Raw genomic sequence first — 12,050 nt, forward strand, 5'->3', positions numbered from 1 at the left:
ATGTTTTTTTTAGTCCTAGTAAGAAACTGTCAACTTGATAATAATCCAAAACAAATAGAAGCTAGACTATCTTGTTGTTTTCTTCGTAGGGGGCGTTAATTGCATTTTGGATCCTCCCAAATCTAGTTATTAATGCTCGCTCACCCCCCCATGTTTTGGTATGCATTCATCCAAACTCTGCAACTGAAGCAGACTAATCCTTTTGCTCCCCTTTCTGGCTTCATAATGGTGTTCAGGAGGAGAATGAGAGGAGACATCTAGCCCATTAAAGTCTGTGCAGCAATAATCAGTGCCACAGTACATTGTTGTTGTAATAATCATTCACACTAAACTACTCTCTTGGAAGTTCCAAATCATGCAGTACCATCTCACTTAGTTTTTAAAGCATCTTTCCAAGATACATAACAAGCCATGTTAAAGCTCAGGTATTAAATATCAAATAATTTAGCTTGACTGTGTCATGTACAATTGTACAGAGATCGTTATTAGTCCACAGATTCATTACCAAACCTTAACAGTTCTAGTGAATCAGTCTTCAGTAAAAGATTAATGCTAGAACAAGAGCTCATGTCCAGGAGCTGGACGGTGACAAGCTTGGTTGAACAGTGAGAAATAACTTATTTACTGAAACAAATAGTCTTCCAGGAGAGGAGGTGAAGACTGATACAGTAAATTAATAGGACACAAGGACATTCTTAATATGGGGAAGGAAAAAAATGGTTCACATACAGGAGATTAAGAAAAGAACATAGTAGGTGCACCATGTGGTCATTATCTGCAGTTGGTTTGTGGGACAAATTTGGACCACAGCAGAAGACCAAGTGGATTATTTATACAATTTTTCCTTTAAAGTTCTCTCACTAAATCCTTATTTGTCGCTTGCGATTTGCTCCAGGATGAGTATCTTCTTCTATTCTACCGCTGTCTTCTCTTCTTCGCTTGAAACCATTCACACTCTTCCACCTACTTCTTGAACGCCAAACTCCTCAGTACATGCAAAGGACCTTCTGGATCAACTCATCGTAAAGCCCACCGTGTTATGAAGTATTTAAATATCGTCAAATCCAAACCACTTCCCGATGGTCAAGAACTACAAACCACTGCATATACATCTACTCCTTCGTCCTACCAACATATTTTTTTAAAACCGTAAGTTCTTCAAGGCCATAATTCCTTATGTTTACAGTTATGTTTGGTGCACTTAGAATTCTATTATAAAATGGTCACATAACAAGGTAGGCCTGACTCTCTGCAGTCACCCATTCATGACCAGACATGTTAATCCACTGCCACAAGAGCCAGTATGGTAGGCTCAACCCTTCACTATTCCCAGTCACTCTCCTAGCGGAGGCTGGCCGGGACCCAGGTTACAACTAGCCAGACACAGAGAGATACATTGAGGATTTATTATTCACAAGGTACCCAAACACCCTAGCACAGATAACAAGAACAGTCACTGTTCACGGAAAGAGCTGGTCACTTCCTTAATGGATGGCGCAGCAGCTTGGCAATCCTGGGCACTCCCATTCGTTTCAAAATGGCTCCAGTAAGCCCGGAATCACAGGGAATCTTCTGGTCACTCCCCCGACTTACAGTGGTCACTGAGGCTAGTAGCTACTCAGGCAGACATTCTCAGATTTAACAGAGAGCATCCATGAGGAACATGTAATTATCCTGTGGCTTTAAAGGGAATGAATACACGCTGTGAAGAGAAGCATGATAGAACCTCAGAAGAAGCCGACACTGGCAAAACGCGTTGGGCTTTATGGACTTGAGGCCACCGTACTATCTTACCAGCAACTCAACTCGCTGACGTCAGGCAACCCCAACGTGCTGCGAGAGAGAAGCAGATAAGGGAAGCTGCGCACGTGAGTGCGTGGAAGACGGGAAGCGGACGGGTCCAAAGTAGGGTTGTACTGTGCCTGAAGTCACTCTCTGCTTGTTACCAATGGGGAGATCAGAAGTTGTCCTTTTCCCCTCTGTGTTGTTTGTACCTAGAGTAAAACGTTAATGCACTATAATCACTTTCATTTGTGTTTTCATACCCATATGAGGTTCTTCAAGGAGCATCAATTTCTGAGGATCCTGCTCCACGGAGCTGCTATTGACATGTGATAAGTGTTTTTTAATCCATTTTATTAACTTGGTTATTCACAATTTTCACTTTGTTGATATAGTTTACTTATTTTGCGATGTTAACACCCATTGTTAAGTGCTGTGTAGTTGCGGTTTGGGAGACCGCAGGTGTTTTTGCAGCATTTGATTTGAATTTATCAGTAACTATTTAGACTGGCACTCACCTTTACCACACGTCTGCGCTTTTTTGCATATTTACATTTCCTGGCTAGTCAGCCCTGTGTGATGTGGGTCACCAACCGCCAAAGCTGGGTTCCCCGAGTCACTTTGTTGCTTCCTGAAAGCCGTCGATGCTTAGCGCTCCAGGTAATTCTCCTACTAGGAGAGCCCAAAATGTCCTTGAACACGCTAGTTTTTTCCACAAATCTCCGAATCACGATACTCCAGGGGTCTCACCGCCGAGACGTACCCCAGAGGTTCTCCCTGAAGTCTCTGGAACTCTGTTAGGCAGGTATTGTCCTCCTGGTCCCATTTGAAACAGCCAATCAGCAGCGTCCCTGTAACTCGCCGCCCATCAGGGACGACGTGGGCAGCCGAAACAGGCCAATCACTCGAGGGGGCACACAATACACACTGATAACACCCCCATCCCTGCCATAAAGTGCCCAACTCGGATCCAGATGTTCAGCATATACTTAGTTATTCTAGCCACTTTTACCAGAGTAAGTCCAGTTAATCCATGAGTGGCCACAAACCACTTAGAGTAAACTGATTTTGTGTGGTTTGCTGGCTCTGGCCAGAATATACTGTATACTCCTTATTGAACTGCTATTTGCTGTCTGGAGCCTTGATCGCGGTGTGGAATTCTGGTCTTCCGGTACATTTTTTTATTTGGAGTGTTAACAATTTTAATCTAACCACTCTTGCAATAAGACGGTTTAATAAAATGCCTACACATACAGACATGGACAATCTCTAGGTTTTGTTTTCTTCTGTATTGTGTAATTAATTAAGCAGTCATCATTAATCAAAGACATAACATAAGGTGGAAGACCAATACATATTAGATAAGATTAGAACACAAACGACAATAGAAATGAACGTGTACTCATTTTTACCAAGCAACAAAGAGGTAAAAAAGTGTGACTACTGAACATCTTGCTGTGGAAGCCAAGTACATTGATAAGCTGTGGGCAGACTTGGCCATGTGGTTCTTATTTCTATGTCTCTCGCTTTGTGGGACCGGTCTCTAAAGCAGGAATCTGCACTGTCCATTTCTCTTACTTTTGGAGTGAGTGTTTAATCAGTTGAACCCTGATCTCCAGACTTTTGGGGGACACCCTGGTCTACGAGATATTACTGTCTGGAAGGAGGGGATATTTCTTGTATTTGTTCGCTTTTCCAGGTGTGAGAAAATGCTGTTCTTGACACACACACACACACACACACACACTTTCTACATTAATCCATATGCAATGATTTTTTACATTTTGTTTACCATAAACAATTGTATTCGTTTCCCTTTTATTTCCTAAACCTTTGAGGGGGGTTGCACCTTTCAGCAAAAGGAATGAAGAACAAATGATTGAAAAAAGTTAAATATGTTGCCCTCATTAAGTCATCACTGCTCACATAATAAAATGTTTCCTTGTATAGTGCCAACAATTGATGCAGCGTTACATAGATACACCTGTCGGCCGCTGTGCGAGATATACAATATATCATTTATAATATTTCAGCAAAATCCAAAGACCAGGGAAGGAGACAGCACTGGAAGTGGGTGAAAATGTTTTTATTTTATACATATCCAGAAATAAACAACAAAGACAAAAATCTCAAATGCTACATCCAATGACAATACAGTGTATAGTTAAATACTTGTCTGTCTTCTCATAAGCAAGGTTCATTTTGTTAAACGCGTTGGTCAAAACATTATAAACCTGCAGACACGCCAAGGCAATAAACTACAGTATGCTTTTCTGCACACTAACAAATTGTTTTGCTGCATGACCCACTTTCACTTCAGCTCAGACGGATGGCCTGACATTTTCCTCTAGAATCTTCTGATACAATGCAGAATTCATGGTTATGTCAATAATGGCAAGCCATGCAGGTACTGATGCAGCAAAGCAACCCTAAACCATCACACTCCCACCACCATACTCGACGGTTGGAATGAGGTTCTTCTGTTCAAACACAGTGTTCTGATTTCGCCAAACATAACGTTTCTCATTGAGGCCAAAAAGTTCTGCGTTTAACTCATCTGTCCAGAGAATATTGTTCCAATAGACTTGTGAATCATCTACGTGCTTGTTGGCTAACTTCAGACAGGCAGCAATGTTCTTTTTAGAGAGAAGTGGTTTCCTCCTGGCTATCCGTCCATGAACACCATTCTTCTTCAGTCTTTTTCTGTAGTCAAGTCATGAACACTCACATTAATCAAGGTGAGAGTGATATGAAGATCCTTGGATGTTACTCTGGGGTGCTTTGTGACTTGCCGGTTTGCTCTTTGAGAGATTTTGGTAGGATGACCACTCCTTGGTAGAGGAAGAAGGGGATAGGATGGTCCGTGGTTCACAGCAACTTCAGCAGCCAACGCATGGATGTCTAAAAAAACTTTATTGATCGCTAGCAGCAAACATCAGGCAACCACTCTAACATGTTTCGTCCAGGCTATGGACTTTTTCAAAAAAAAGTTTGAAAAAGTCCATAGCCTGGACGAAACATGTTAGAGTGGTTGCCTGATGTTTGCTGCTAGCGATCAATAAAGTTTTTTTAGACATCCATGCGTTGGCTGCTGAAGTTGCTGTGAACCACGGACCATCCTACCCCCTTCTTCCTGTGACATCATTTCCGGAGGAGCACGCTGACGCCAGTTACACTAGAGGAGGAAGTCGCTGCAGAATTCCCTGCACCAACAGGGACGGCTTTTTCGTGAGTACTCCTAACCTCCACGCGGTATTTCAGGGAAATTATTGAGGCGGTTAGTGCCGGGCTGTGATTTACTTGGGGGCGCCCCTTAGGGAGGTGTCCCCCTGTACCTCTATCCGGCTTACTATTACCCAACTCCCTGTTTTCAATACCGGAGGCTTATTGTTTCATTAATCATTGCTGGGTCTCTCTTCAATCAAGTTGCCATAAAGTGTGTGCACTACCTGTTAGCAGCCTCGGTATACTGGGTAATTCCATATTCTCTAGCACTCCTTGGTAGAGTCACTGTAGTATTGAACTTTCTCCATTTGTAGACTGTCTGACAGTGGATTTGTGGAGCCCCAAGTCCTAAGAAATGGTATGGTAACCCTTTCTAGACTGATAAGCATCAATAACTGCTTTTCTGAGGTCCTCAGAGATTTCTTTTGACCGTGGCATGACGTGCTTCCACACACCTGTATGGTGAAGACGAAACTCAAAAGTTTTTGATCTTTATACAGGGTGGGGGCTCCCTAACTCACACCTGAAGATCTACCTAATTATTTAAACACCCGATTCTAATTATCCCCTTTAATTTAGCTGATAAAACAAGGTTTTCACTTACTTTTGCACATACCCTGACTCTTAATTACTCATCGTTTGTCAAATTCATACATCATTTTGTTTAAAAAAAAAGACATGGAATTCGTTAACATAAACCCTATTGGATATTTAAGAAGAGAGGTTTTGATTCACGAAGGGTGTGTGTGTTCTTATAAAATAGTCCAATGTGAAATTTAGGGCCACGGGAGGACATGCAATAACCCCTACAGCTGATCCTACAAGGCAGAGGTAACAAAAGATGGGACTAAACAAATAATCTTTTCTTTTTTTTACTGTTAAAGAACAGTAATGCCAAGAACATTCATAATCTCTCTGCAGTCAAAACATGGTTTAGGCGAAGAAATTGAAAGCTCAGGCAGTTGGTTTTACAACCACAATGAATTTATACAAACCAAGAACCTTTTATGTATGTATGTATGCATGCATGTATGTATGTATGTATATAGCGCCATTAATGTACATAGTGCTTCACAGTAGTGATACACATGCCAATCATATAAATTACAAAAAATACAAACAACAGATCATGGGAATAAGTGCTTTAGACATAAAAGTAACATTTCGGAAGAGGAGTCCCTGCTCCGAGGAGCTTACAATGTAATTGGTAGGTAGGAAGAACGTACAGAGACAGTAGGAGGGCATCTGCAGGGGGGCAAACTTTATGTATCATGTATCTAGTATTATCCACGGTGCTAATCATATGCTTCTTTAAGCAAGATGTCTTAAGGTGGGTCTTTAAGGTGGATAGAGAGGGTGCTAGTCGGGCATTGAGGGGAAGGGCATTCCAGAGGTGGGGGCAGTCAGTGAGAAAAGTTTAAAGACGGGAGAGGGCTTCAGATACAAAATGGGTAGAGAGAAGGCATCCTAGTGCAGAATGCAAGAGTCTGGATGGTGCATAGCCAGAAATTAGGGCTGAGATGTAAGGAGGGGTAGAAGAGTATAAAGCTTTAAAAGTGAGGAGGAGAATTGAGTGTGAGATGTGAGATTTGATAGGAAGCCAGGAGTCATTTCAGCAGGGGAGACACCGAGACAGATTTAGGAAAGAGTAGAGTGATTCTGGCAGCAACGTTTAGGATAGGTTGTAGGGGAGACAGGCGTGAAGGCCGGACAGCAGGAGGTTACAGTAGTCGAGACAGGAGAGAATGAAGACCTGAGTCAGAGTTTTAACAGTCGAGCAACAGAGGAAAGGGCGTATCTTTGTAATATTGTGGAGGAAAAGGCAACCAGTTTTAGATATGTTTTGAATGTGGGAGGCGAATGTGAGAGAGGAGTCGAGTGTTACCCCTAGGCAGCGTGCTTGGGCTACTGGGTGAATGATAGTACTTCAAACAGTAATGTGGAAGGAGGTAGTAGGGCCAGGTTTGGGAGGAAGTATGAGGAGCTCTGTTTTTGCCATGTTAAGTTTAAGTTGGTGGAGGGCCATCCAGGATGATATCGCAGAGAGACATTCAGAAAATTTGGTCTGTACAGCATGTGTAAGGTCAGGGGTAGAAAAGTTCATTTGTGTGTCGTCAGCATAGAGGTGATAAACCCAAGAGATGTGATTAGGTCACATAGAGAGAGTGTGTAAAGAGAAACGAGAAGAGGTCACAGGACAGACCCCTGGGGTGCCCACACAGAGATCGATAGAGGAGGAGGAGGTGTTAGCAGAAGAGACACTGAAAGTACGATGGGAGAGGTAAGAGATCATCCAGAATAGAGCTTTGTTAGGAGAGGAGGGTGGTCCACGGTGTCAAATGCTGCAGAGGTCAAGTAATATGAGCAGAGTGTAAGGACCTCTGTCTTTGGCAGCATGGAGGGCATTCGTTATTTTAGTGAGGGCTGTTTCAGTCGAGTGAGCAGTGTGGAAGCCAGTGTGGAAGCCTTCCACAGGGAAAGTGACATATCGTCACGAAACGCGTAGGGAGGAGCCTAGTACAGTGCATGCGAGCCGGTCATCCTCTGTGTTCCTTCTGGTGTGGGAGAAAGACACGGGCGCTGCGCCGTTGACGTCATCAATCGGCGCGTGACTGTGTGTGCTTCAATCCCACGGAGCTGGTTACAGGGTGCGGACGGCATTCGATAGCGGCACGTTTGCCCTCACAAATTGTAAGTGTGAGCAGTGCTGCCTTTTATGGTTATTAAAGTGTTTTATGCGGAGTACACTAGGCTTTTTCATTTCTCTCACCCACGACCGCTGCGGTGTAAGCTGCTCCCGCGAGGGCGCCAGTCGATGTGAAGAGAGGCATCTTGTGAATCACGAGTGGTCTGTGGATATCGAGGTGAAGAAGGAGCTGTGTACAGATTCTCTCCCCTGAACCAACAAGAGTCTATCTTGTAAGTAGGGATTTTCCACCTTTGGTTGGGGCTGTGTGACCTTTGATACTGTACAATGGTGTTTTTGTTCTTTTTTGTTACAGAGACCACCTGGGTATCATAGTTTGAGGACCCATTCATTTAATAGAATATTGGCCGGTGCAGTACTCCATTATCAGGACTGTTATTCTATCCAGGACTGTCTGTTTGGATATGGTATTGTGACCATCAATTTCTAGCGCCGGGGACATTATCTTTGTGTATTTATATTGTTAATTAGATTTGGAACGGTCTTTTGTTAATCATCCCCTTGGCTGCATTTGAATTCACACTCATCACATTTTGTTTGGTGTATTCATATCCATTCACACATTTCACTTATTATTAATTGGATCGAGCGCTGGTAGAGAGTTATAGTTAGTTGTAGTATAGAATACAATACGTTCAAGGAGTTTAGAGGCAAAAGGCAGGAGGGAGACATGTTGATAGATAGAAAGACAGGTAGGGTTAAGCTTGCTGATTTTGAGTAATGGTATAACTGTTGCATGTTTGAAGGAGGAGGGAAAGGTACCAGAGTAGAGGGAGGAGTTAAAAATGTGTGTGAGCGTAGGGATTATAGTAGGAGCTAGAGGTTTTAGGAGATGGGAGGGAATGGGGTCAAGAGGGCAAGTGGTAGAGGGAGAAGAGGAGATCAGTAGTAACACATCCTCCTCTGTGACAGCGGAAAAAGAGTCAAGGAAGGCAGGAGGAGAGTTAGGAAGCAGTGTAGGGTGGGAGGAGGAAACAGAGGGGATATTCTGACAAATGGATTCCACCTTTTCCTTGAAATAGTCAGAAAAGTCCTGAGTGAAATGGTAGAAGAAGAGGCAGCTGGGGGTGGTTTAGTAGAGAGTCAAAGACAGAATAGTCGGCGTGGCTTAGATTTGTGTGTGTTGATTAGTGAAGTAAAGTAGGTTTGTTTAGCCTGAGAGAGGGCAGAGTTGAAACAGGATAGCATAAATTTGTAGTGAAGGAAGTCTGCGAGAGTGTGAGACTTCCTCCAGAGGCGTTCAGAGGAACGAGTGGAGGAACGCAGCATGCGCGTGTGGGAATTTAGCCAGGGTCTAGGGTTAGAAGGGCGAGTGCGGCAGAGAGAAAGCGGGGCATGTAGATCAAGAGACGAGGACAAGGCAGAGTTGTAGTTCCTGACCAGGTTGTCAGGGTCTGTAGCAGAGCTGAGAGGAGAGGGTGGAGCTTAAAGTGGACTCAAAGTCAGGTAAGTGAATAGAGCGCAGGTTTCTGCAGAACCGGGGGGTAGATGGAGGTGGCGAAGGGGAGAAGCGAGATAGAGAGAATGAGATGAGGTGATGGTCAGAGAGAGGAAAAGGGGAAATGGAGAAATCAGAGAGAGAAAAGTTTTTAGTGAAAACCAGGTCTAAGTAGTGGCCATCCTTGTGGGTGCTGGCTGCAGTCCACTGTTGAAGGCCAAAAGAAGAGGTTAGAGAAAGAAAGCGGGAAGCCCAAGGGAGAAAATGTGTGTGAGCATAGAGATTATAGTAGGAGCAAGAGATTTTAGGCGATGGGTGGGAATGGGGAGGAGAGTTAGGCCTCAGGCATGGTCAGCGCTTAGGCGCTGATCCGTGCTGAGGCGCGCTGCTGCTCGGCAGTGAGCCCCTGCAGCCGCAATGACAGCGGCTTCAGCAGGGGCTCGTGTTGGCTTCCGCAAGCGTGCAGAAGCGTGGGTCTTAAGAACATTTTAGTTTTGGCGCTCACGGGAGCGCAGGGCCGGTCACGTGAGCGATTTGCCAAATGAGGGCGAACCAGCTCTGTGACGTCACAGCCTCCCCCCGCCCCCTGACACGCCCCCGGACGGCGCGCGGTCTAAGGCCAGGGAAAGCACCCGCTTTCCCTAAGCCTCAGCGCACCTCCGCCCAGCTGGATTCACCCTGGACGCAGCCTTAGGCTGCGGCCCCGCTGCCTGCGAGGCAGGCGGCACGTGCAGTCGAGTGCAGAGAGCTGCAGGGGGAAAGACAGGGGGGCGTGATGGGGGCATGGTCGTGACGTCACCTGGCAGGTTCGTCCTCATTGGCTGAACCACCGGGGGGCATGGCCTAGCACTGCGCGCAACTCCTGCTCTCAATTTTCTTTAGAGCAGGAGTTGCTGTCAGCGCAGCACGGTGCCCCCCCCCTCGCAGCGGCCCCGGCCCCATTGTGGGGCGGATCTTGTCCCTGCAGCGTCTGCCACAGCGGGCGCTGCAGTAGCCAGCGGGGACCTGGCCATAGGAAGCGTTGTAGGATGGGAGGAGGAAACAGAGGGAATGTTCTGACGTATGGATTCCACCTTTTCTTTAAAATAGTCAGCAAAGTCCTGAGATGAGATGGAGGAAGAAGAGGCAGCTGAGGGTGGTCTGAGTAGAGTCAAAGACAGAGAAGAGTCGGCGTGGGTTAGACTTGTGCTTGTTGATTAGTGAAAAAAAGTAGGTTTCGCCTGAAAGAGGGCAGAGTTGAAACAGGATAGGACACATTTGTAGTGAAGGAAGTCTGCGAGAGTGTGAGATTTCCTCCAGAGGAACGAGTGGAGGAACGCAGTAGGCGCGTGTGGGAATTTAGCCAGGGTCTGAGGTTAGAAGGGCGAGGACAGCAGAGAGAAAGCGGGGCATGTAGATCAAGAGAGGAGGATAAGGCAGAGTTGTAGTTCCTGACCAGGTTGTTGGGGTCTGGAGCAGAACAGAGAGGAGGGGGAAGAGCGTAAAGTGGAATCAAAAGCTGATAGGTTAATAGAGCACAGGTTTCTGCAGAAACGAGGGGTTGATGGAGATGGAGAAGGGCGAGAGAGAAAATGAGATGAGATTGTGGTCAGAGAGAGGAAAGACGGAAATGGAGAAATCAGAGAGAGAAAATATTTTTGTGAAAACAAGGTCTAGGTAGTGGCCATCCTTGTAGGTGCTGGCTGCAGTTCACGGTTGACGGCCAAAAAAAGAGGTTAGGGAGAGAAAGTGGGAAGCCCAAGAGAGAGAGGGGTCATCAATGTGGAAGATGAAGTCTCCAAGGAGAAGAACAGGGGAGTCTGAGGAGAGAAAGAAAGAGAGCCAGGATTCAAAGTGAGAAAGGCAGAAGGGGGATGGGTAGAGGTAGGTGGGGGACAGATGACCATCACGTGGACAGGGAGAGGAGAGAAGATCTAGAGACAGTGTGAGCCTCAAAAAGGAGGGAAAAGCAAGAAAGGGAGTAATAGGAAGGGTACGGTAACAGCAGAGAGAGGAGCTCCGTGCCTCCACCCATGCCATCAGAGCGCGGAGTGGGGCAGAAAGGCCACCATAGGAGAGGGCAGCTTCCAGCGCAGTCAGACTGAGTGAGCCAGGTCTCCGTTATAGGAACAAAAGAGTGTGAGAGAAAGAAGTCATGTACAGAGAGGAACTTGTTAGAGAGGGAGCGAGCACTTCGAAGGGCACAGGAAAGGGAGAGAGGCAGGGGATGGGTAGGAATTGTGCAGTATTTAAGGATTATAAATAAAGCTAGACACACACCAGGATATTAAATAAACTTGATCTGGGAAAGAGCATTACCAAACAAAAATATACGTCATCTTTTTAGGAGTGCCCACAAATACACTTTCCTGACAGGTTCCAGTGTTCAGTCTGTTTAATATCGAGTCATTTCCAGGACAAGCCTGAAGCAGTAGAACTTTGCTATATTGGAGTGTTTGATACATTTCCATTAGAGAGACGTGCAGACTCACGCTTTGTGTGTCTAGTTTCTGGCATGATTCACCATCTGCCAAGCTAAAAAAGGTGAATACGGTAAGCAGCAATAAACCCACACGCACTTCAATCCCTTTGACACTAACCGAAACAGATTCTCAGCCCCGGCTCTCATTCTCATCTCCTTGTTAATCTGTTGGTTGATTCGAGCCCGGCGATGCTGTAGTTTGCTGCGCTGTGTCTGAGCAAATGGGTCACAGCCCTGTAAGAAAGTAACAATTTCCCCCATTAGGTTACACACAGCTGGAACAGCTACTAACCCCGTGTACAGGGGAATTAGGTTCTCAGCAGCACGGAAAACCTTTTATATTTTTGAATCCCCTAACGAATAAATAAAACATTGTACATCTTGCCATCTAATGCCTTAAACTGGGTTGATCTCAGCATACTAGGTAGGTCCACAAG

General features: G+C 45.4%; 1 protein-coding gene across 6 annotated transcripts in view; it reads right to left on the minus strand.

Annotated features, from left to right (window-relative positions):
* RHPN1 (rhophilin Rho GTPase binding protein 1) overlaps positions 1-12,050 on the minus strand; it is a 96,025-nt gene that overhangs the window by 43,121 nt on the left and 40,854 nt on the right. For 3 of the 6 annotated variants that reach the window (XM_075581458.1, XM_075581454.1, XM_075581466.1), the window contains one exon: positions 11,732-11,847. The exons of the other annotated variants lie outside the window; for them this stretch is intronic. In XM_075581458.1, coding sequence (XP_075437573.1) covers positions 11,732-11,847 — 116 coding nt within the window. The remainder of the gene's footprint in view (positions 1-11,731; positions 11,848-12,050) is intronic. 6 annotated transcript variants of the gene reach the window in all.

Source organism: Ascaphus truei, chromosome 2 (genome assembly GCF_040206685.1).
Source record: "Ascaphus truei isolate aAscTru1 chromosome 2, aAscTru1.hap1, whole genome shotgun sequence".
Lineage (NCBI taxonomy): Eukaryota > Metazoa > Chordata > Amphibia > Anura > Ascaphidae > Ascaphus > Ascaphus truei.